Source organism: Protopterus annectens, chromosome 1.part0, assembly GCF_019279795.1.
Source record: "Protopterus annectens isolate FY-2018-M chromosome 1.part0, PAN1.0, whole genome shotgun sequence".
Classification (NCBI taxonomy): domain Eukaryota; kingdom Metazoa; phylum Chordata; order Ceratodontiformes; family Protopteridae; genus Protopterus; species Protopterus annectens.
In genome coordinates this window covers 1,678,307,236-1,678,333,507 of record NC_056725.1, presented here as the reverse complement: position 1 = coordinate 1,678,333,507, position 26,272 = coordinate 1,678,307,236, and the positions used below count along the sequence as shown (strand labels likewise).

Genomic DNA, 26,272 nt, shown 5'->3' with positions numbered 1-26,272 from the left:
ACAATAAGGGGCTCAAAAATTCAAGGATATAATTGGTATGGTAATCAAAAGTTGGCTGTATTTGCGGATGATATTATTTTGCACTTGATAAAACCAAAAAAGGACATTTCAGTGTTGTGGAATATTGTGAGACCATTTCAAGCCTTTCTGGCTAAAAAAATTAATGAAATTAAAATGCCATTGAATCCAAAAATGTTGATGTTCTTCGTGTTTCACTGTTCCAGTCATTACACTTGGGTTATCCTGCTGGCAGTCTACCCTCAGTCGGCCTGAATTCCAAAGTATAGGTCCGGCGTCGGTTGCTGTTGCCTCTTCCCTGACGTCAGTGCGCCAGGGGTATAAAAGATGCAGCCAACACCATTTTCTTCAGTCTTTTTTGCCGCACGGTACCCGAAGCATAAGCAGTTCGCAAGTGCCAGTCTGCCGACTCCTGAGATTTTCATGTTCGAATTTCAGATCCGAAGTCTTCATTTAAAGCTAAGTATCCCACTGGGGAAACTTTTTTCTTGCTCCAGACCAATGTCAGAAAAAGTTAATAATTGTATTTCTTGTGGGAAGCAAATACCTCATAGGGACTTTCATTCTTACTGTATTCCTTGCCTAGGCCCTGACCACGACGTTGCTAGTTGTCGGTTTTGTGCTAGATTTAACCAACGCACTATTAAGCGTCGGTACGATTTTGCATTACACTATTTTGACAGAAGATTTAATTATACGATGTCGGATAGCCATCCGACTACCGGAATTCACAAGAAACGCAAGGACCAAGAAAAGGACAGGCATCCGAGGTCCAAAACCGACGACGAGGCTTCTTCTAAGCCCGTCGCCGGTTCTCAGTGTGGAGCCTTCGCAGCCCCTGACGCCCACTACTTTAGACCCGCAGGCCACTACCGACTCCCACGTGGAGTCGCCTAGGCCGCCGGAAGCTCAAGGTATTGGAACTTCGGAGACTATTCCCTCAGATGGGTCCGGAGACGCTGAGCAGGCATCGGCTTCTGAGGGTGTTTTCAGACCTACACAGCTATATGTTAAAACAACTTCACCTTCAAAGGCAAAGACTAAAGCACCTTTAAAGACAAAGAAACAAGTACAACAGCCTCGTGGACGGGCCTCCATGCCCAAAAAACAGATGCTCAAAATGGCCGAAGACTTAATTACTTTGATTAGGGGTTCCCATCCCCCACCTGATAAAAGGCCTAGGCAAGAGACAGAATATGAATCTTCAGATCAGGTTTCCATTTCATCTGATTCCTCTTCTGATCAGGAATACTCTCTTCCTCCCTATGAGGATTCTGATGCTGAAGAATCTATCCCTTCAGCCTCTCCTCCTGAGGATTACTCTTTTGGGGAAACCTTGCATACCATGAGGGAACATTTCCACTGGGAGAGCAAAGATTTTTCAGAATCTAAGAAAAGGCTCAGATACTTCCTTTTACTACCACAACACAGGCCCCTAGCTATTCCACCTGTGTTAGACATTGTTGATGATGTATTTTCAGAGTCCAGTCTGACCCCTGACTCCTTAGCTCCAGCTCCTGTTAAGCCGGACAGGTACTACAGGGTTCCTGACTCTCATAAATTCCTTTTCAAAAACCCTGCTGCTGACCCAGAAACTATCTCTCAGGGTCCCAAAGGGGTCAAGGCTTCCACTGCAAAAAACCCTACTTCCTCTGACAGGGATTCTAGGGCACTGGACAGATGGGAAAAAAGATTTACACTTCTGCTACCTTGGCTATAAAGGGCTTTAAATTGTCAGTTTCATATGCTCAAATATCAGCAGTATATTATGTCACTGCTTAAACAGAAAATGTTGATAAATTCTGAATGTGCAGAAAACAAAGACATGCAGGATTTATTGCATGCAGCTGAACAAGTTGGAAAGCATACTTTACAATCTGGTTTTGATTCTCTGGAGGCCTCCTGCCGGGCTGCAGTTACGGGTTCTGTCATTAGGAGGCATGCTTTGTTAAAGGAACAAAATCTACCCGATCATGTTAAAGCAAAATTATTAGATGCTCCATTACAGCATGATGCTTTGTTTGGTGTTAAAGCAGAAGAGGTGTTAAAGAAAATGGAGGACAAAGCTAAATCTATGCAAACAGTCAAGTATTTCTTACAGGTACAGCCACCAAGATTTAGCAGACACTGGCCTACAAAAAAATGGTCCTTTCCAGTGTCAGACAGGCCACAAAGGGGCAGATACAGATGCCCTAGAGGCAGATCCCAGCCCCAAGGTTCATACAGGTCTAAACAATGGGGTGCCTCTACCTCCAAAACTGGAGAAGACAAATCACAGCCATACAGGAAACAGTCCCAATGACTTCCCCCTGCCTGCGCCAAGCACTTATCTTCTGGCAGCACCTTTAGGCGGAAAACTAGCACTTTTTTCTCAAAATTGGCACATAATAACCCAGGACAAATGGGTCTTAAACATAGTGTCACAAGGCTACAAGTTTCACTTCCATACCCTGCCAAGGGCAAACGGTTGGCCAGACCTGCCAAAACATCAATGGGTAGAGGCACAAAAACAATTCTCATCCCTCATGAACATGAGGGTCATTCAACAAGTACCAGAGCAAGAGCAGGGACAAGGATTCTATTCAAGACTGTTCTTGGTACCCAGAAAAGACAAAGCCTGGAGACCAATACTGGACCTATCTATTCTAAACACATATCTGGGTATTCCAGAATTCAAAATGTTGACTCTACAGCAGCTTCTGCCCATGTTGGGCAAGAAGGCTTGGCTTGTGACTTTAGATCTAAAAGAGGCATACCTGCATGTCCCAGTCAGACAGACATGCAGAAGATACCTCAGATTCAAAGCTGGCTCAATGCACTACCAATTCAAACCAATTTTCTGCACTGCCCTTTGGCTTATCTACTGCGCCCAGGGTCTTCACAAAGTGCCTGGCACCAGTAATTGCATACTGCAGAGAAAGAGGAATACAAATATATCCTTACTTGGACGACTGCCTCATTCAAGCAGAGAACAAGGACATTCTACTACAGCATTTGGCGTTTGTAAAGAGATTACTACCATGTCTAGGGTACACAGTCAACGAACAGAAATCAAAACTAGTACCCTCTCGAGATAATATTCCTGGGTGCAAGCTTAAATACAACTGCCCAGATGGCTTATCTCACGCCAGACAAACAAAGGCAACTGATTACCTATTTCAAACTGTTGGCAACAAAGACCCAGTTATCTGCAAGAAAAATTCTGCAGGCTTTGGGCTTCATGGCATCCTGCATTCTACTAATTCCATATGCAAGACTGCATATGAGGAAACTTCAATGGTACCTAAAAAGTGTTTGGACTCAACATTGCCACAGCCTGGAAACAATAGTTACTCTCATTCCCTGCCTGCAACAGGAGTTTAGATGTTGGGCGAAGGCCTATCACCAGAACAAGGGACAGCCATTCACTCTACCCCCAGCCACACAGACATTAACAACGGATGCATCGGATTATGCCTGGGGAACCCACATGGCAGGAAGATGTATTCAGGGCACATGGTCCGCAAACCAAATGCATCTACATATCAGTCAAAAAGAGATGCTAGCTGTTCAAAATGCCCTGACAGCCTTCAAGGACCTACTTCATCCGGGACAACTACTAATAAAGACAGACAATACCACAGTCATGTGGTATATAAACAAGCAAGGAGGCACTCATTCTTACCCCCTTTGCAGACTAGTCATGACTTTGTGGGACACAGCATTGACTTACCAAGTACATCTGCAGGCACAATTCCTGCCAGGAAAGATAAATACTCTGGCAGACGAACTAAGCAGAAATCTCATGGATCCCCACGAGTGGAAATTGGATCCACAAGTCTTCAGCATGGTAACAAGGAAATGGGGATGCCCGGACATAGATCTGTTTGCCTCACCTCACAACTGCCAACTAAAGAGATTCTGCACAAGGACTTATCACAGGCAAGCATGGAAAGTGGATGCCCTATCTTTCAGCTGGAAAAACTTAACAGTATATGCCTTTCCTCCTCTGCCTCTCCTCCCCAAGGTACTCCTAAAGGTCAGACAGGAGAAGCCAAAAATGATACTGATTGCCCCAGACTGGCCACGTCAGTACTGATATCCAATCCTAAGGAACTTGTCTCAATGCCCAGCCTGGACCTTACCTCAAGTGCCTCATCTACTGTCCGAGCAGAACAATCAGATCCTGCACAGCCAACTCAAGACCGTAAATCTGGCAGCATGGTGGATAATGTAGTCCTACAAAACACACCTCTCACTAAAGCGGTGATGGATGTCATTTTGGAGGCCAGGAAGCCTAGTACTACAAAATCCTATGCTGGAAAATGGAAGAGGTTCTGTGCTTGGGACCAGGCACAAGGAATTGACACAGCTGTGCCAAATATTCCTCAGATTTTGCAATACTTGACTGAGATGCTGGACAAAGGCCTATCCTTTTCATCTATACAAATTCATGCCTCTGCCATTTCGGCTCATTATAATACAGAGCCACCAATCTTTTCTTATCCTTTATTAAGGCAGTACCTCAGAGGGGCCAAAAATTTAAGGCCTCCAAGGAGATCACCAATACCTGCGTGGGACCTCAATTATGTCTTGGAAAAACTCACCCTGCCTCCTTTTGAGCCAGCCGCTACAGCTGATGTAAAGTTTTTATCTTGGAAAACAGCTCTGCTCCTAGCAGTAACTTCTGTCAAGATGTCTCAGAGCTACAGGCACTCATGGCTGTGGAACCTTTTATCATTTTTTATCCAGACAGGGTTTCTCGGAGGACAAACCCGACATTTATGCCTAAGGTAGTGTCCAGTGTGGCCCTTAACCAAACTATTCATCTGCCTACCTTTTATCCAAACCCACAAAATAAGGGGGAGAGAATTCTGCATTCTTTGGACATACACAGACAGCTACGCTTCTATTTGGACAGAACCAAAGCTTTCAGAAAGACAGAGCAATTACTAGTGGCATATGCTGCAGGATCACAAGGAAAGGCTATCTCAAAGCAGACTATTTCAAAGTGGATAGACCACTGCATTCATTTCTGCTATTCACAACATGGCAAGCCAGTACTTAAGGGCATTAGGCCACATTCAACCAGAACAACAGCCACTTCAGCAGCCTTCCTCAGGGGAGTACCAACCAAAGACATTTTAGAGGCTGCTACTTGGAGTTCAGTGCACACCTTCACAAAGCACCATCACTTACCACTCTACTCTAAATCCAGGGCAGGCTTGGCCACTGCAGTTCTGCAGGGCCTAATAGCCACTCCTAATGCTATTTAGCTCCAGCCTCCCAACCTTAGCTTTGGGATTCAACCCAACTGTAATGACTGCAGCAGTGAAACACGAAGAACATAGTACAGTTGTGTACACTTACCATAAATGTAGATGTTCGAGTGTATTCACTGTTGCTGTCCAGGTTACCCACCCGCCATCCCCCATTTCTTTGCTGGAACTTATCCGTACTTCTCTATTCTATACAACCTATGTGGTGTATTTGCTTGTAGACAAAGGCAAAATATATACTTTTGTGCATGCATGTTTTATTGACATTTTTAGCCTACCGTTTTGGGGGCACCTGACGTCTGGGGCAAGAAAAACTGAAGAAAATGGCGTCGGCTGCATCTTTTATACCCCTGGCGCACTGACCTCAGGGAAGAGGCGACAGCAACCGACGCCAGACCTAGACTTTGGAATTCAGGCCGACTGAGGGTAGCCTGCCAGCAGGATAACCCAATTGTAATGACTGCAACAGTGAATACACTCAAACATCTACATTTATGGTAAGTGTACACAACTGTACTTTTCCTCTCGTTCCCCTCATTCTCAAATGATTAAAATGTCTTTTGACCTTTTGACTCTTATTAGGGGTTCACAGCCTCCTCCTTCAAAAAGGGATAGGGATGTTTCTCCTGAGGCTTTGTCCTTTTCAGGTTTGGATACTTCTCGTATTTCTGTGGATGAAGAAGAAGTTTCTCAAGCTTTCTCTCCTTTTGAGGATTCAGACACAGAGGAGTCTATCATTTCTGCTTCTCCTCCAGAGGATTTCTCTTTTGGTGATACTTTAAATACTCTCAGGGAACATTTTAAATGGGAAAGTCAGGATTACCCCCTTTCTAAGAAAAGGATCAGGGAATTTTTGGATTTGCCTCAGCATAAGCCTTTGGCTATTCCCCCTGTGTTGGAAGTGGTTGATGATGTTTTTCTGGAAAATTCTTTGACCCAAATTCGGTTCCTCATGCTCCCAGGAAGCCTGACAGGTACTATAGAGTTCCTGATTCTCATTTGTTTCTTTTCAGGACTCCGTTGGCTGATCCAGAGGTTATTTCTCAAGGCCCTAAAGGAGTTAAGGCCACTGTTACTAAAAATCCTGTTCCTTCTGACAGGGAATCCAGGAACCTAGATAGGTGGAGTAAAAAGGTTTTACCTCTGCCACTCTATCTAGTAGGTCTACTAATTTGCTTTTTCATATGCTGAAGTACCAGCAGCACACCTTGGAAGCTATTAAATATAGGACAGCAGGTGTGCCTCAGTTGGTGGAGAGTAAGGATATGCAAGATTTGCTGAATTCTGCCAGTCTTGTCAATAAACATTTATTACATTGTGGCTTTGACATTCTAGAAGCCTCCTGTAGGGCTTACAGCTACTGGCTCTGTTATTAGAAGGCATGCTTGGCTCAGGGAGCAGCCCCTACCAGAGCCTGTTAAGGCTAAGCTTTTAGATGTACCTTTGCATAAGGACAGTCTTTTTGGCAGCAAAGCAGAGGAAGTGCTCAAGAAGATGGAAGACAAGGCCAAGTCTATGCAGACAGTTAAAGACGTTCTGCAAGTTCAGCCTCCTTGCTTTAGCAGGAATTACCCTTCTAAGAGCTGGTCGTTCCCTGTTACTAGCAGACAGAGCCATTCTAGGACTAGAGGTTATAAATCTTCTCTAGGGGGCAGGGGGCTACCCCTCAAAGGTCTAAGTGTTGGCAAGCTTCCTCTTCCAAGACGGGAAGTTCTAAACCTGCATCTCTATCTAAACATTCTCAATGACTTCGTCCAACTTCTGCCTGTTCTTGCCTGCCCAGAGAGTCCTTTAGTGGGAAGGTTGGCCCTATTTGCAAATGTTTGGGCCACCATCACGGATGACAAATGGATACTCAGAACTGTATCCCTAGGGCACAAGTTTTCTTTACACACCTTTCCAGTACCCAAAGGATTCCCGGACGTTCCTCCAGATCAAAGGGCAGAAGTAGAAAAGCAAATTTTGTCTCTGTTACATCTGGGAGCAATAGAATCCGATGTTCATAGTGTTTCACTGTTGCGGTCCTAACCACTGGGCTATCCGGCTCTCGGTAGCCCTCGATCGGCCAGAATACCAAAGGTAGGTAAATACGATGTCGGCTGTCGGTTGTAAAGGACATCAGGACGTCCTATACAAAGGGAAGCAGCCGATGTCACTTCCTCAGTCTTCCTTGCCATGGAGCCCGAAGCAGAAGCATTTCTTGCATGAGTGCCGGTCGGCAATTTACCTTTTTTCATTTCGAACTACAAAGTTGAAGTCTACTGCAGCTTACCCCATTGGTGATCCTCTTTTCCTGCCTTAACAAATGTCCGAAAAGGTTAATAATTGTCTAACCTGTGGAAATCAGATTTCCCATAGAGATTTTCATTCCCGTTGTATTATTTGTCTGGGCCTTGACCACGATACCCTTCTAAGAGTTGGAGGTGTCCTAATTCCAGCAGACAGAACCATTCAAGGACTAGAGGTTAAAATCTTCTCGGGGGCAGGCGGCTACCCCTCAAAGGTCTAGGCGTTGGCAAGCTTCCACTTCCAAGGTGGGAAGTTCTAAGCCTGCATCTCAATCAAAACACTCTCAATGACTTTATCCAACTTCTGCCTGTTCTTGCTTGCCTGGAGAGTCCTTTATGGGGAAGGTTGGCCCTTTTTACAAATGTCTGGGCCACTGTCATGGATGGCAGATGGGTACTCAGAATTGTATCCCTAAGCCACTAGTTTTCTTTCCACACCTTTCCAGTTCCCAAAGGATGTTCTTCGTGTTTCACTGTTGCAGTCATAACTGTAGGGTGCTCCTGCCGGCAGGCAGCCCGAGGTCGGCCAGAATCCCAAAGTCTGGGTCCGGCTGTACAAGCTAGTACCCTGACGTCAGTACGCTTTGGTACATAGCCCTCAGCCGATGCCATCTTCCCCAGTCTTTCTTGCTGTGCGGTGGAAAGCAGCTCGCAAGTCGTTGGTTGGCGATTTTCAAACAGCGTATTTTGTTGTTGTCGGTCCGAAGTTCTTACTTCTCTTCTCAAAGCTAAGTACCCCGTTGGGGAATCTTTTTCTTGTTCCTCCGATGTCAGAAAAAGTTAACAATTGTATAACGTGTGGGAAACAAATACCTCATAAAGATTTCCACTCTTACTGTCTACCTTGCTTAGGCCCTGACCACGACGTTTCTTGTTGTTGGTTCTGTGCCAGGTTCAACTCTCGTACTATTAAGCGCAGGTACGATTGGGCTTTAAATTATTTTGGCAGACGCTTCAATTATAGAATGTCGTCGGACACTACCGGAATTCAAAAGAAGCGCAAAGACAAAGACAGGCCTCCGAGGTCCAAACAGGACTCGTTGCAGCTGGAGCCAGCGTCCGTTTGGCTGTCGTCAGGGAGGCGCTTTTGCAGCCCCTGTCGTCCGCCACTTCTGAACCAATGGCAGATACGGATTCCCATGGGGAGCCATCAAGGCCCACTATTTTAACTGCTGCAGGACCTTCGGACGTCGCTCCTTCAGATGGGTCCGAACCGCTGTGCAGGTACCGGCTTCTGAGGGGGTTTTCAGGCCTACTCACATCACTATTTCAAAGGCAAAGACAAAGACTCCTGTTAAGTCTAAAGTTCCTGCTCAAGCTGCTTCTGAATCTACTCCCAGGACACAGAAGCAATTATTAAAGATGGCTGAAGATTTGCTTACAATGATTAGGGTTCTCACCCCTCCTGAGAAAAGGCCTCGACAGGATGTTACTCTGGATTCCTCTGACCAGGCTTCTGTATCTTCTGTTTCTTCCTCAGATCAGGACTATTCCTTTCCTCCTTATGAGGATTCGGATGCTGAGGACTCTTTACCCTCGGCCTCCGCCTGAGGATTTCTCTTTTGGGGAAACCTTGCATGAGATGAGGGAACATTTTCATTGGGAAGGACAGGAGTATTCTGCTTCCAAGAAGAGGCTTAGGGAATTTCTTCTTCTTCCTCAGCATAGGCCTTTAGCTATCCCTCCTGTTTTGGACATTGTAGATGATGCTTTTTCTGAGGTTAATTTGAATCCTGATTCCATGCCTCCTGCTCCTTCTAAGCCTGATAGATTTTATAGGGTCCCTGACTCTCATTTATTCTTATTTAAAAACCCTTCTGCGGATCCTGAAACTATTTCTCAGGGCTCTAAGGCTGCTAAGGTTGCTACTTCTAAAAATCCTATTCCCTCTGAGAAGGATTCTCGTGCTTTAGACAGGTGGGGAAAAAAGGTATATACTTCTGCTACACTGTCTGTAAGGGCTTTAAATTGCCAGTTTCATATGTTTAAGTATCAGCAATTTCTTTTGTCTGTTTTAAAGCAAAAGCTTGCTTCCCTTCCTGCATGTGCAGAGGATAAGGAACTTCAGGATGTCTTGCATGCTACTGAACAAGTGAACAAACATAGTTTACATTGTGGTTTTGATGCTTTGGATGCTTCTTGCAGGGCTGCTGCCTCTGGTACTGTTATCAGGAGACATGCCTGGCTTCGTGAACAAAGTTTACCTGAACAGGTTAAGGCAAAGTTATTAGATGCCCCTGTTCAACATGATGTTCTTTTTGGATCCAAGGCTGAGGAAGTTATTAAAAAGATGGAAGAAAAGGCAAAGTCTATGCAGACTGTAAAGGATTTCTTGCAAGTTCAGCCTCCTAGATTTTCCAGGAATTGGCCCTCTAAAAATTGGTCCTTTCCCACGTCTGACAGGCCTCAAAGGGGCAGATATAGACGCTCCAGAGGTCGTGGTCAAGGTCAGGCCTCTTACAGACCTAGACAATGGACTGCTTCTTCACCTAGAAGGGGAGAAGACAGATCCCAATCTCAAAGAAAGCAAACTCAATGACTCTCTCGGTTGGGCTACGGGACCCCTTCACCTGGATGCCCCTCTCGGAGGAAAACTGTCTCTTTTTTACAGAAATTGGACTCATATTACCCAGGACAGATGGGTATTGGACGTGATTTTAAAGGGTTACAAATTCCACTTTCACACTTTGCCAAGGGCTCACGGTTGGCCAGATCTGCCAAAACATCAATGGTCAGAGGCCTTAAATCAAGTGGATGCTCTTCTGGCCATGAGAGCCATAGAGCCTGTTCCACTCTCGGAGATGGGAAAAGGTTTTTATTCAAGACTGTTTCTGGTTCCAAGAAAACAAAACTCATGGAGACCTATTCTGGACCTTTCTGTGTTAAACACCTTTTTGAAAATTCCAAAATTCAAGATGCTTACTCTGCAGCAACTAATTCCAATGTTCTCTCAGGACGCCTGGATGGTGACATTGGACTTAAAGGAAGCCTACTTACACATTCCCATCAGGCAGGAACGCAGGAAATTCCTCAGGTTCAAGGCAGGTTCGAGGCACTTTCAATTCTCTGTACTGCCCTTTGGTTTATCTACTGCGCCCAGAGTCTTTACCAAGTGCCTGGCACCAGTAGTGGCTTACTGCAGACTTCAGGGGATCCAGATTTACCCCTATTTGGACGACTGCCTTATTCAGGCAGACAGCAAAGATCTTCTACTTCAACATCTGGACTTTGTTCAACGTCTTCTCCTCCTACTGGGATTCTCAGTGAACACAAAAAAGTCACATTTGATCCCTTCTCAACAAATGGTATTCTTGGGAGCCCTCTTAAATACAACCTTACAAAGGGCCTTCCTCACTCCAGAAAAACAAACTCAGCTGGCTCTTACTTTCAGCACCTTGGCAACTCTATCTCAGCTCACTGCAAGGAAATTCCTGCAGGCTCTGGGCTACATGGCTTCCTGCATTCTGTTGATTCCAAACTCAAGGCTTCATATGAGAAAGCTTTAATGGTATCTGAAAAGTGTATGGTCACAGCATTACCACGATCTGGATATTCTGATTCCTCTGATCCCCTGCCTTCAGAGGGAGTTCCTCTGGTGGTCCAGGGTCTGCACTTTAAACGAAGGAAAGCCTTTTCGTCTACCTCAACCTACTCAAATCCTAACCACGGACGCCTCGGATTATGCTTGGGGAGCACACTTTCTAGACAATTGCCAGCAGGGAACCTGGACAAAGGACCATCTTCACTGGCACATCAATCTGAAGGAAATGTTGGCAGTTCAAAATGCCCTTCTAGCCTTCAAGAACCTTTTGCAACCAGGGCCTCTGCTAATTCGACAGACAACACCACGGTCATGTGGTACATCAACAAGCAGGGGGTTCTCATTCTACCCCTTTGCAGACTAGCTATGGCTTTATGGGACACAGCTCTAAATTTGAATCTACATCTCCAGGCTCAATTCATTCCAGGGAACAGAATCTCTTAGCAGACAGCCTGAGCAGAAACATTTCAGATCCTCACGAATGGATGCTAGACACCAACTTATTCAACAGGATTACCGCAGTTTGGGGATGTCCCCAGATAGATCTGTTTGCATCCCATCTCAATCATCAGCTGCCTCGCTTTTGCACCAGGTCCTTCCACAAAACAGCTTGGAGAGTGGATGCCTTGTCCTTCAGCTGGAGAAGCCTTTCAGGATATGCCTTCCCTCCTCTTCCTCTACTACCTCGGGTATTACTGAAGATAAAACAGGACAAGCCCAAGTTCCTAATCTTGATTGCTCCAAATTGGCCTCGACAGTTTTGGTATCCAACTTTAAAACACCTGTTCTTGGGGCCTCCTTGGATTCTCCCTCTGAACCCTTCGCTTCTGTCCCAGCATCAGGGTCAGTTACTACATTCCAATCTCAAGACCCTTTGCCTGGCAGCTTGGCTCTTCAAAGGAATTTGATTTCCTCTAGTCTTCCCAAACAAGTTTTGGATGTTCTTCTGGAAGCTAAACGGCCTAGCACTAGGAAATCCTATGCCTCTAAATGGAAGAGGTTTTGTATTTGGATGCAGGACCGAGGCTCGGATCCTCTGGTTCCTGATCTCTTCTATTTTGCTTTACCTTTCGGAACTTTTATCTAAAGGACTTTCCTTTTCTTCCATTAAGATTCATGCTTCTGCTATTTCTGCTCACTTCAGTTCTGATCCTCCTGTTTTTTCTCATCCTTTGGTGAAGCAATTCTTGAGAGGGGCTAGAAATTTGCGGCCTCCCAGGACCCCTCCTGTCCCTGCCTGGGATCTTAATTATGTTTTAGAAAAACTTACTTTGCCTCCTTTTGAGCCTGCTGCATCTTCAGATATTAAGTTTTTATCTTGGAAGACTGTCCTTTTATTAGCATTGACCTCTGCCAGAAGGGTCTCAGAGTTGCAAGCTCTCATGGCTGTGGAACCATACCTTATTTTCCATCAGGACAGAGTATCCTTGAGGACCAATCCTACTTTCATGCCTAAGGTGATTTTGAAAGTGGCTTTAAATCAGACAATTCACCTTCCTACTTTCTTTCCAAATCCTCAAAATAAAGGGGAAAGGATTTTGCATTCATTAGATGTGCACAGACAATTACGATTTTACCTGGACAAGACTAAAGAGTTCAGACAGTCTAATCAATTGTTTGTTTCTTTTGCCTCCAGTTCTCTTGGAAAGCCTATTTCTAAACAAACTATTTCCAAATGGATTGCTTATGGAATCAGATTTTGTTACACTCATCATGGGAAACAGTTTCCAGGTACCATTAGAAGTCATTCTACTAGAGCAGCTGCCACTTCTACAGCTTTCCTCAGAGGAGTCCCTACCAAGGATATCTTGGAAGCTGCCACTTGGAGTTCTGTGCATACTTTTTCTAAGCACTACAATCTCCCTCTGTTTTCTAAGACCAGGGCAGGCTTTGCCTCTGCTGTTTTGCAGGGTATTCTTGCCTCCCCTTCTTCTATCTAAAGCCTCCTCCCTTTTACACTGCTTTGGGATTCCACCCTACAGTTATGACTGCAACAGTGAAACACGAAGAACATAGTACAGTTGTGTACACCTACCATAAATGTAGATGTTCGAGTGTCTTCACTGTTGCAGTCGGTTTCCTCCCTCCTATCCCCTCTTTTTCTACCTTTTTCTTTTTGTGGTGTATTTGTGTTTCCTTGTTGGATTCATTTTTGTTTTATTGGGGACTTCTGACATCTAGGGCAAGAAAGGCTGGAGAAGATGGCGTCGGCTGAGGGCTATGTACCAAAGCGTACTGACGTCAGGGTACTAGCTTGTACAGCCGACGCCGGACCCAGACTTTGGGATTCTGGCCGACCTCGGGCTGCCTGCCGGCAGGAGCACCCTACAGTTATGACTGCAACAGTGAAGACACTCGAACATCTACATTTATGGTAGGTGTACACAACTGTACTATTCCCCGATGCTCCTCCAAACCAAAGGGCAGAAGTAGAAAAACAAATTTGTCTCTCTTTCTTCTGGGAGCAATAGAATCAGTTCCTGCTCAGCACGTAGGCCAGGGTTTCTATTCCAGAATTTTCCTATTTCCAGAAAAAGAAGGCACCTGGCGTCCTATCCTAGATCTGTCCATTCTGAACTCTTTCTTGGTAATTCCAAAGTTTAAAATGCTCACTCTGCATCAGTTGCTGCCAGTGTTAGAAAAGGATTCCTGACATGTAACTTTGGATCTCAGAGAAGCTTATTTGCACATCCCTATCAGGGAAAGTTGCAGGCAATACCATCATTTCAGGGTGGGCAAGCAATGTTATCAATTCTCTGCGCTGCCCTTTGGCTTATCTACTGCTCCCAGAGTTTTCACAAAGTGCCTAGCTCCAGTCATTGCTTTTTGCAGGTCGAAGAAAACTCAGATGCATCCATACTTGGGCGACTGTCTGATTCAAACAAATTCTTGGGAACAGCTGTTAAAGGATCTAGAATTCGTAAAGACTCTTCTCTCTTCCCTGGGCTACACTCTCAACGAGGAAAAATCAAAAATGGTGCCATCCAAGGAGATAACATTCCTGGGAGCGAGTCTGAGCACAGCCGCCCAGGTGATATATCTCACCCAGGAGAAGCAGACAACTCTTTCAGTTTACTTCAAGGACTTGGCAAGCCTGTCTCAGCTCCCTGCAAGGAAATACCTGCAAGCTCTGGGATACATGGCCTCTTGCATTCTCATGATTCCCATATACAAGACTGCATATGAGGAAATTGCAATGGTACCTCAAGAACATTTGTTGTCAACACACACAGGACCTGGATGTGATGATTCCTCTGCTTCCATGTCTGCAGACAGAGTTTCTATGGTGGGCAACAGCCTATCTACAAAACAAAGGCATGCCTTTACGCCCACCTTCTGCCACTCAAGTTCTTAGCACAGACGCATCGGACTACTCCTGGGGAGCTCACCTGGAGGGCAGATGCATACAGGGACATTGGAATGCCCAGCAGAGGCACCTGAACATAAATCTAAAGGAGTTGATAGCAGTTCAGCAGGCCTTACTAGCTTTCACGCATCTTCTTTCCCCAGGGACCCTGCTCATCAGGACAGACAACACCACAGTCATGTGGTACATCAACAAGGAGGGAGGGACTCATTCTTACCCCCTGTGTAGGCAGAGCATGAATCTTTGGTTCATAGCAGCATCCCTGGGCCTGCATCTCCTAGCTCAATTTCTTCCAGGAAGGCTCAATGTTTTGACAGACCAGTTGAGCAGACAAACCCTGGATCCTCACGAGTGGCAGTTGAACAGAGCAGTCTTTTACAGCATCATTCAGCGTTGGGGCACACTGCAGGTGGATCTTTTCTCCTCCCCAGACAACCATCTTCTACCTCTTTTTTACACCAGACGGCATCACAGCAGAGCCTGGAGAGTGGATGCTCTGTCCTTCCCTTGGACGCCGCTGTCAGTTTATGCCTTCCGTCCTCTCCTTCTTCTTCTCCCCAGAGTATTACTGAAGATCATGGACAAACGACCAAGGACTATTCTCATAGCTCTGTACTGGCCCAGACAGCATTGGTATCCGCTGCTTCGCAGTCTCTCCCACCTTCCTCCTTGGCATCTTCCTCTGAAGCCAGACCTTTTAGTTCAGGAAGGGGGAAACATTCTACAATCCTCATCTTCATTCTCTATATTTGGCAGCATGGCTCATTGTATGACTACTCCCTTTTCTTCTTCCCTTTCCCAGCAGGTGGTTGACTTGCTGAGGGAGGCCAGGAGACCTAGCACTAGGAAGTCCTACGCTGGCAAATGGGAAAGATTCTCTCATTGGATGCAGGCTAGAGGGGAATCTTCTTCTCAGCCTATCCTTCCTCTGATCCTGGAATACCTGGCTGATTTGCTTCAGGGTGGTCTTTCTTTTTCCTCTGTCAAGATCCATGCTTCAGCCATTTCTGCTCATTGTTCTTTTGAACAACCCATTTTCCCTCACCCCCTGATGAAGATGTTTCTCAGAGGTGCTTGCAACTTAAAACCTCGCAGAAGGGCACCTACTCCAGCCTGGGATCTTAATTTTGTTCTAGAGAAACTCACTCTTCCTCCTTTTGAGCCAGCTGCCACTGCAGATTTAAAGTTTCTCTCTTGGAAGACTGCCTTCCTCTTGGCTATAACTTCAGCAAGGAGGGTTTCGGAGCTACAAGCTTTGATGGCTATAGAACCCTTTCTTATATTCCATGCAGATAGGGACTCTCCAAGAACCAACCCCTCCTTTATGCCTATGGTGGTTTCTAGCCTGACTCTTTATCAGTCCCATACACCTTCCTACCTTCTTTCCTAATCCTCGGAATAGAGGTGAACGGATCCTACATTCTCTTGATGTGCACAGACAGCTCAGGTTTTACCTGGACAGGACTAAAGACCATCGGAAATCAGCACAGTTATTGGTCAGTTTTGCCCCTAGAGCCCAGCGCAAGGCTATTTCTAAGCCAACCATTTCTAAATGGATTGCACATTGTATCTCTTTGTTACTCCTTTCATGGCAAGGTTCCTCCTCAAGGGGTTAGGACCCACTCAACTAGAGCAGCTTCCACTTCTGTAGCCTTTTTAAGGGGTGTCCCTACTAAAGACATTTTGGAGGCTGCCACATGGTCTTCTGTTCACACTTTCACAAAGCATTATAATTTGCCTTTGTTTTCTAGAGTCAGGGCAGGGTTTGCCACTGCTGTTCTGCAGGGCATTATCTCCAATCCTTGATTCTGTTGGTTCCTCCACCCTTTTCTCTGGGATTTGGTAATCAACGCATTGGTTAGGACTGCAACAGTGAAACACGATGAACATAATGCAGTTGTGTACACTTGCCATAAATGTAGATGTTTGAGTGTATCACTGTTGCAGTCCTGCTTTCCTTCCCTCCTTCCCCTTTTTCTCTTTTCCTCTTTTCCTATGGTACAAGCTGAATTTAGTTTAAGCCTTGTTTTCTGGGGGCTTCTGACTGTTATAGCAAGAAAGACTGAAGAAGTGACGTCGGCTGCCTCCTTTTGTATCGGACGCCCTGACGTCCTTTACAACCGACGACAGCCGATGTCCTTTTTACTTGCCTTTGGTATTCTGGCCGATCGAGGGCTACCGGGAGCTGGATAAACCCATTGTTTAGGACTGCAACAGTGAATACACTTGAACATCTACATTTATGGTAAGTGTACACAACTGTACTTTCTGCACTTCAGTATGTTTTGACTTTTTTTTTCAGTACTCTTTCTGTTTTCTTATTTCAGTGTGGATTATAAAAAAATGACTTATGTTACATAAGACTAGCTATTAGTTGTAGGCTGTGCTCATTACTATGCATTAGGTTGTCATCATGGTTCATAATACTTTGTATTTTTTATGTATATATTAGTTTTCCAGGGTTAAAGCTGTTATTGAAAATTTAATCTGATGACGTCCGGTTGGTGGATGAAAGTGCTTATCCTAAATGTAAGCTGAGTTATTCTGGTGACAAAACCTATTTGAATTTGTTTTTTCAGTACCTTCATAGAACAGGAATTTACATCTGAAGTTTTTGGACTGTTTATGCCTGTTGCTTTATATTGTAATGTTTAAGTGTTTTTATTTTTTATTTTTCTTAAATAACAAGGAAGTAAAGTCAGTCCTGTACCTTAATGTTGTGGACTGCTATCTCCTCGCATTTCTGTTATGGTTTTTGTACTTGTTCTTCCTGTGGCAAATTTTTTGTGATGCACAGTATTCCTGGATGTGAGGAGGATTTACCAGAGCCATTGTTGACCTTTGTCTTTTTATTACAGATGTATCAGACCTGGTGTAGGGAGTGGTTTCCAAAGGGTAAACATGCAAGCTCTGTGAAACTTTTACAACACATAGAAGTATATAAATATCAGCAAGATGTTGACAGTGATCAATGTTGTGAAAGCCTTACATTGTTTCTCTTCTCCTGGATTTCTGCAAGTTTACACAGACAACACCACAGTGATGTGGTAAAACAGTGGGGCAGCAGATTATACCCTTTTTACAGATATGTGATGATAGTGTTAAAGAAAGCAACTCAGCTTAGTTTGACACTGCAGGCTTCAAACATTTTGTCAGAGCAAAATTTAACAGTCGACAGACTAAGCAGGTCAAGGACAGACCATCACAAATTGAAACCTCAACATGGGGTCTTCCAAGAATTGATCTAACTGTGGGAAACATATCAAGTAGATCTTTTTGTCTCCCATCAAAACAGGCAGCTAAAGAAATTCTGCTCCAAGACTCTGCAAACCGGCCTGGAAGACGGATGCCTTCTCATTCCTATGGGCAGGAATGTTTCTGTATGCTTTTCTACCTTTTCTTATGATTTCCAGAATTCTTCTGAAGATTCAGAAGGACATCTAAAAAATTATGATGGTGACACCCTTTAGGTCCTGGCAACAGTGGTTCTCCCTTCTTTTCAATCCGCTCAAGGGCAATTACCACATGCTTTCCTGCAGACTGGATTTACATACACAAGATGGGTCGTTTGATACACTCCAGTCTGAAAAATATTCAGCTAACTGCTGGGGTGTTAGAGTCTTGATACCTTTTAGGCACTTTTTTTTCCCTGAGGATGTGTAGCAGGTGCTGAAGGAGACAAAAAAACTACTGCTAGAACATCATATATGTGCAAATGGAAAAAAAATTCTAGATGTGAAGTTCAATCTCGCCGTTCACTCTTGACTGATGGGTTTGGGGCCGATCCATCTGCTCTGGTACGGCCACATGCAAAGCTCAAGGTTTTCCAGTAGCTCGAGGCCAAGCCTCTATCCCATGATGCACTGTGAATTACCTCAGATTTAGTTTGCCGTGACATCTTATCGGAGGTTCCAGTGAAAGCTCGGGCCAGTAATCTTTAAAAATTCTCTATTTAGTCTTTATTGTATACTTTTAGTATTTTTTGGAATAGGTAGTTAATTGTCGAGCTCTTATAGTTCCATTGCAATCCCCTTCCCGTGTGCTTTACATATATATATATATATATATATATATATATATATATATATATATATATATATATATATATATTGCCTCTTTAAATTTTTGGCCTTTTTTTTGGCCTAGCTCTTTGGATAGTATATTGTTAAAGTTCTGTGTGTAGTTGTTTAGATAATAGTTATAATTAGTGTAGTAGTTTTGGATACCTTTAGCTTAGGCTCTTTTGTGTGTTTGTGTGCGTTTAGAGCCTAGTAGTCTAAATTTATACTCATTGTTAATTTGCGTGTGTTTTTTAATTAGTGTAGTAGTTCTTGGATACCTTTAGCTTAGGCTCTTTTGTGTGTTTGTGTGCGTTTAGAGCCTAGTAGTCTAAATTTATACTCATTGTTAATTTGCGTGTGTTTTTTAATTAGTGTAGTAGTTCTTGGATACCTTTAGCTTAGGCTCTTTTGTGCGTTTGTGTGCCTATTAGTCTAAATATATACCAGTTGTTAATCCGCTTGTGTTTTCAGAGTGGGATCATGGCTGATGCTAAGGAAAAGCATCCAAAGTCCGGTTCTAAAAAATGTCCGGACTGTAACAAGAAAATGTCAGCTACTGATGGACATGTTACATGTGTGCATTGCTTGGGGGCTGTCCACTTGCAAGAATCTTGTGCTGTCTGCCATTCCTTTTCTTCCAGGGTTCTGTTAGAAAGGAAAAGGAAGTTAATGGATAGGGGCTTGCTTAAACACCCCTTTCAAGAGGATTTGAGTGACCAGGATGTGGCCAGCAAATCTTCTCTAAGTCATCTTATGAATCTAAGGACTCCAAGCATTCAAAAAAATCAAATAAATCTGATGACTCTGTGACATCGGCTCCACAAATTTCGGAGCTGACTGTCTTTTCTTTTCGGAGCCGGCTCACAGCATTGGAGACAGTTTCTGAAGTGCTTCAGTCACCATTGCTCCATTCGGCACCATCGGTGCATTCATCTAGATCATCTGTCAGCCTTTCAGATTTGGATATGGATCAATTGGTGAAGAAGCATTTACAGGCACCAGGCCTTGCTAAATTGTTGTTGGCTCTGACCCAAGCGGCTTCGGAGCTTCTCCTCCTCTGAGCTGTATCGGCCCTTTGGAGCCAGAAGAAGCAGACCTGTTGATCGTGGAGCCTTTGGAGCCAAGACTTGCCCCAGTGTCCTCCGCTCCATTCAGTCTGACGTCCTTGGCGCCGACCGGGGACACTAGGAGCCGACACTCCCCAGTCGGATCCGGGGAGGACAGTCGGACCGACTTGTCGATGCCGACTCTTCCTCTCAGGGCTTCAGCTCGGATGAGCTCGGCTCCTACTTTTGGCTTGGAGCCCACTACCTCGGTGCGGGAGGGTTTGTTGGTTCCCTTGGATCCGTCGATTCCTTCCCATTGGAGTCATGGTGCCTTCGAAGCCATGAGGAGAGCTTTGTCCCCCACGACATCCTCGACTTCAGGCCTTGCTTCCTCATCCCCTAAAGTGCTTGTGTCTACTTCTACTTCCATCGTCCAGGCTAAGCGTAGAGCCCCAGATAGCCCCACAGGATGCCCCCTGCTCTTCCGAGACCTCCCAGAAGCTCCCACTGAGGAGGTTCCCAGGAAGAGATTGTGCAAGAGGAGACACTTGGACTCCCCACAGGAATCTTTAACATCTGACACTGACTTGGATGAGTCAGAAGGGTCCCCACAGTCCCCCTCTGAGGATATCTCCTTTGCTGAGATACTTGAGATCCTTAGGCAGAGGGGTGATAGGCAGTCCAAAAGCCCTACTGAGGATGAGTCAGTTCTATTGAAGGCTATCGGGTCTCAACCTTCCACCTCCTGGGTGTCTTCGCCCTTCGATGAGTTCATGCAGTTGGTTTCTCAAAGGGAGTGGGAGTCACCGGAGTCCATGGAGCCTGTCCCTAGGAGGCCTAACAAGTTTATATCAGCCCCACCAGACAAAACATTCTTAACCAAAGGAATTCCCGTTGATGCCGTGATGGTGGCAGCAGCCACCAAAAAGGAAATGTCTGAGACTTCCTTGTCTGTCCATCCTCCTAATAGACAGTCTAGGATCATGGAAAAATACGGGAAACTCATGTTCAGTTCAGTGACTTTTGCTGACCGTTCACTGAACTACTTAACCCATTTTACTAGGTTGCAAAGAGATCTCCTTAAGGAGTTAGGAGATACTCTTCAGGGTACAGTAACTGCAGGTGCATCAAAGTTGCTGCCCAACTTTCTACCCTAAATTCTATTGTCAACTCATCCATGCGTCTCATATCCTATGCAGCTGATGGAACGATTAGGGCAGCGGGTACAAGAATCGCTCTTAGAAGACATTCTTGGATGCGCTTGTGTTCCTTCACAGAGCCCTTCAAGTCATCCTTCATTAACACCTACTTTGATGGCTCATCCCTTTTTGGGCCTAAAGTGAAGGAAACCTTGACCAGGTGTGAACAGGAGGGAAAGACTCTGTCTGCCATCGGAATCCATTTTTCCACCCCTATCCGACCTTATCCCAAAGGTCAAAGGGGAGGAAAAATGTGGTTCCGGAAAGCCTAAGAAGCCTTTCAGGACACACGTGGTGAACCCCCCTCCAGGGACAGAGGAGGGGGCAATAGTGGAAGACGCCACCCTCGTGGCAGAGGGGGTTTGCAACATCAGGGTGACAAAGATCAATTCTTTGGGCAACCCTACCAGCACTCCTGAAAGGAGGTCCGACTGTCCAGCTCTGGAGGCAGTCGGGGGTCACTTATCTTTGTACCCAGATGCCTGGCAAGAAATAGCAAAAGACAGCTGGGTACAAAGTATCATTTCCAGAGGGTACTTCATACCTTTCGCCACACCACACCCCACACCCCCATCCATAAGGAGAATCCCGGACATTCCACCCAGTTACAGGGAACAGGCAACTTTAGAGGTCCAAACGTTGCTACAAAAAAAGAGTCATCCAGCCAGTCCCAGCAGACCAAGCAGGATCCGTAACTTACTCAAGATTCTTTTTGGTTCCAAAGAAAACTGGGGACTGAAGACCCATTTTGGACCTCAGCAGACTCAGCCAATATGTAAAGAAAGAGAAGTTCCGGATGGTCACACTTCAGTCTATACTTCCCTTATTAGGGAAAGACAATTGGATGTGCTCGATAGATCTCAAAGATGCGTGCAACCACATAAAGATGGCCAGGCCATCCAGAGATCACCTGCATTTCCGGCTGGGAGCCAATCATTTTCAGTTTCGAGCCCTGCCCTTTGGTCTCACTACAGCCCCCAGAGTATTCGCCAAATGCATGGCAGTGATCACGGCTCACCTGAGGCGTCTAGGATTCCAGGTGTTTCCGTACCTAGACAATTGGCTCCTTACCGCCACCACCAGTCATCAACTTATTCAGGCAAGGGAGTACACTCTGTCACTCTGCAATCATCTAGGTATTATGGTCAACTCAGAAAAGTCTGCCTTGTCGCCATTGCAGCATATTGTTTTATCGAGGTAGAGCTAGACACCTCTACCACCACTCTAAGCCTACCTATCAAAAGAGTCTTCCTTCTTCATCAGCATGTCAGCACATTGGTATCGAAAGACAGAGCACCAGCTTCAGATGTTCTGAACGAGTTTGGTATGACAGTGGCAACAATCCTAGCCATATCATTAGCAAGAATGCATATGTGGATCCTTCAATGGTTGTTGTTCACTCAGTGGTCTTACCATGAACTACCCATGAACCACATAATATTGATTACAAGCTCTTGCAAGAAAGATCTCCAGTGGTGGTTGATGTCTCTTCATGTCACCATAGGACGCCCCTTTGTTCTACCCTCTCCAGTAGCCATTGTGACCACGGATGCTTCCCTGATAGGGTGTGGGGGCATTTTCAAGGAAAGACTGCCGAAGGCACATGGACCGATCAGGAGTCACACTTGCATATCAATGTTCTGGAGATGAGAGCAGTCCTTTTGGTGTTGCAGTACTTCCAGGACTCTCTTCCTCTAGGAACGATTGTGATTCAGACAGATAATATGTCAGTAGTCTGGTACTTGAACAAGCAAGGGGGAGCCAGATCTTACCCCCTTTGCCGAAAAGCCCTCAGAGTTTGGCAGTGGGCTATTTCCTCCCAGCTGTTGGCAACGCACATCCCGGGGAGATCCAACGTGAAAGCAGACAAACTAAGCAGGGCAATCTTGTTGCCACACGAGTGGTCCCTCAAGAAAGAGATTGCAGACATGATTTCCGCAAATGGGGCCAGCCTTGCTGCGACCTTTTTGCCAGTCACATCAACACAAAATGCAGAAGCTATTTTGCCCTGATTTCCCCTCTGGGAGAAGCCCCGAGGGATTCACTCGTACACGATTGGCCCCCGGGTTTCCTCTATGCATTTCCACCAATACCATTGATACTCAAGGTTCTACAGAAAGCAAAATCTCTGGGAAGGAACATCATGCTTATAGTCCCTCATTGGCCTCGGCAGATTTGGTTCCCATTCCTTCAACATCATCTCTTGGAGGATCCCTGGATTCTGGACCTAGTTCCAGACCTTGTGACAAATCCGTCATGGGACCTTCAACCCTCTCTGCAGTCATTGAAGCTGACAGCTTGGCTGCTCCAGTTCCCCTCATAGCCAGGCTTCATAACTTTTCCAGTGAGACAAAACAGATCCTTTTGTCTTCTCATAAGCTGTCTACTAGAAGATTATATCTTAGTAAGTGGAAGAGATTTTCCATATGGGTCTCTAAGCATAATATTGATGCTTACCAAGCCACCATGACATCCATACTAGCATTATTGACTATGAATTTAACAAAGGAGTGGCGGCAGCAGCAGTTCGGGTTTAGTTGGCTGCTATATCTAATTTTCATCTTGGAATTGACAAGTTAAATATCATGTCTCACAAGTTATCCAAAGCCTTTCTCAAGGTGACATTTCACGAGACCACCTGTGAAAACTCCATATTCTCCATGGAATCTAAATTTTATGCTTTCACATATAATTCTTCCTCCTTTCGAACCAGCATCATCTTGCAACCTCAAATATTTGTCGTGGAAAACCATTTTTCTGGTAGCTATTACTTCTGCTCGCAGAGTGTCAGAACTTTAGGCTTTATCTATCAGCCATCCTTATTTGATTTTTCATGCTGACAGAGTATCACCTAGGACAAATCTTTCCTTTTTGCCCAAAGTTTGTTCAGAAACCAATATTAACCAAGTTATTGAGTTACCAGTTTTCTTCCCTAATCATTCCAACAAGTTGGAGTATATGCTGCACTAGCTTGATGTTCACAGACAGCTCAGATTTTATTTGGATAGAACAAAAGATTTTAGGAAATCAGACCAGCTTTTTGTTTCATTCTCTGAATCCAGGAAAGGTAGACCAGTGGCTAAAACAACTCTGTCTAAATGGTTATCTGATTGTATTACCTTTGTCTATTCAGCTACTAATATGCCTTTGCAACACAAAATGAAAGCTCACTCAACCAGAACAGTTTCTACATCCTCTGCATTTTCAGCCAAACTGCCCCTTGATAACATTTGTGCAGCAGCCACTTGGTCAAAACCTCATACCTTTATCACTCATTACAAAGTTGATAGGCCTCCATGGACAGGGCTTCCTTTGAGGCCTCCAGGGACAGGGCTTCCTCTAGGTCCATGGTCCTGAATAATGTACTCCCGTGAGCCACTTGAGATTGCTGGTGCTTGGGACGCTACCCATCAGTCAAGAGTGAATGTCGAGATTGAAAAACTTCACATTAAGAAGTTATGTACATAACGTTCCATGTGAGTTGTTCATCTCGCCTTCATTCTTATGTCCCTCCCTCCTACCCCCTCCTGGCTGATAGCTGATCTAGATGTTGGTCTCATCCTTGTTGCGCAATTCTTCTTCCCTTCCTTAGGGACGTAGCTATTTTATTTGGTTATAGTACACGCAGCAAACAAGATCTGAGATAATTCACAGTGCATCATGGGATAGGGGCTTGGCCTTGAGCTACTGGAAGACCTCGAGCTTTGCATGTGGCCGTACCGGAGCCGATCGGCTCTGAACCCATCAGTCAAGAATGAAGGTGAGATGAACAACTCACATGGAACGTTATGGTGAGTACATAACTTCTTATTAGTGCCAGTCCAAGAATTAGGACCCTTTTCAGGCCTGGCTGCCTCTGTGCTCTTGATTGTCTGTGTGTTACTGTCCCCTAGCCTTTCTTATTCCTTTATCAAGGTTCAATTATCAGCCATTGTCTGCATTTAGAGCCTGTCTTTCTAACCATCTTCTAGTTAAGCAGTTTATGAAGGAGTATTGCATATTTGTCCACCTAGAAAAAAAGTGGCTCCATTCTAGCATCTTACCTTTGTTTTTGAAAAGCTTACTCTTTTTTTATTTGAACCAGCTCATGTGGCTGGATTGTGGTTTTTAACATGGGAGACTGTTTTACTCTTTGCTCTGACTTTTGTTATGGGAGTATCTGAGTTGCAATCACTCTTAGTCAACCAACTCTACCTTCTTTTTCAGAAGGACACTGTTTCTTTGAGACCTAACCATTGTTTTATGCCTAAAGTGGTCCAGGAGGTTTGGAGCCATACTGTTTATTTACCTGTCTTCTTTCCTGAACTCAAGAACAGGGGAGAATAGATTCTTCACACTCTAGATGTCCACAGGCAGCTCAGATACTACCTTGACAAAACTCAAGCTTTCAGGAAAGCTGACCAGCTGTTTGTATCTGGTGAGGGTAAGAGGAAAGGGCAGAAACTGTCAAAACATACTATTTTCAGATGATTGTGTCATACTATTGCTTTTGTTATACTCACCATAATAAACCACTTCCATGAAGAGTTAGGGCCCATTCCATAACGGCTTTGACTTTGGTGGCTTTCAGAAAGGGGTGCACTCTATAAGTATTCTACAGGCAGATGCTCAGACCTCTGTATATACTTTTACAAAGTAGTGCAAACTGGATTCTTTTACCTGGTCCAGAACAGTCTTTGCTAGGACCATTCTCCATGGACTCCCTGAATTCTTAATTTATTTATTTTTTCTCCCATATTAGTTTCTAAGCTGTTGGTAGTCAACCCAAATATCTAGGCTACTGCAACAGTGGACTTAACTGTTCAACATAGTACAGTTGTGTAACTAAACTTACCATAACAGTGTTCTATCAGAACATCTACTATTGAAGTAGCTGCCCCTCCCTCTAGCCCCTGTATTTTGGCCATTGTATTTTTATATTGCCAAGGCATGAATGTATAGACCCTTGTCTGTATAGTTTACCAATGGGTTTCTTTCCTAGCATTGTTCTTTCTGGGCTCCTACTTCACTTTCCTAGGCAAAAAGGCTCTGACTGATATGGCGTTGTGGCTTTCTTTTTATTAGAACTCCCTTATGTTCCTTACAGTTAGAGAGCGTGAAAGGTGCCCTTGAGCTTTGTAAGCTGACTGGTCATTATGGTAGAACTAAAATAGTTTACGAAACTACAACAGTGATCTATTAGAACATTCATTGTTATGGTAAGTTTACTTACCCAGCTGTACTCTCTGGAGAATTCTCTCCTGATAACCATTAAGCATAATGAAGAAAACAAAGTCGGTTCAAAAAGCTTTAGCCAAGTTGTCTGTTGGTGATTTGTGCCAGTGATTTTATACTCACAATTCTGTCTCTTTTTGTTGTAGTTCTAAAAAAGGTGAAACACAGGCTGGTGGAGAACATGAGCTCAGGAACTGCAGATGCACTTGGTCTGAGTCGAGCTATCCTCTGTAATGGTAATTATACATATTCTTTTTTTTTTTTTAAGGAATGTATGGTG

At 44.7% G+C, this 26,272-nt stretch overlaps 1 protein-coding gene across 1 annotated transcript in view; it reads left to right on the top strand.

Annotated features, from left to right (window-relative positions):
- PICK1 (protein interacting with PRKCA 1) overlaps positions 1 to 26,272 on the top strand; it is a gene marked incomplete in the record, with an annotated part of 678,344 nt that overhangs the window by 274,516 nt on the left and 377,556 nt on the right. The window contains 1 exon segment of the mRNA XM_044068524.1: positions 26,139 to 26,228. Coding sequence (XP_043924459.1) covers positions 26,139 to 26,228 — 90 coding nt within the window.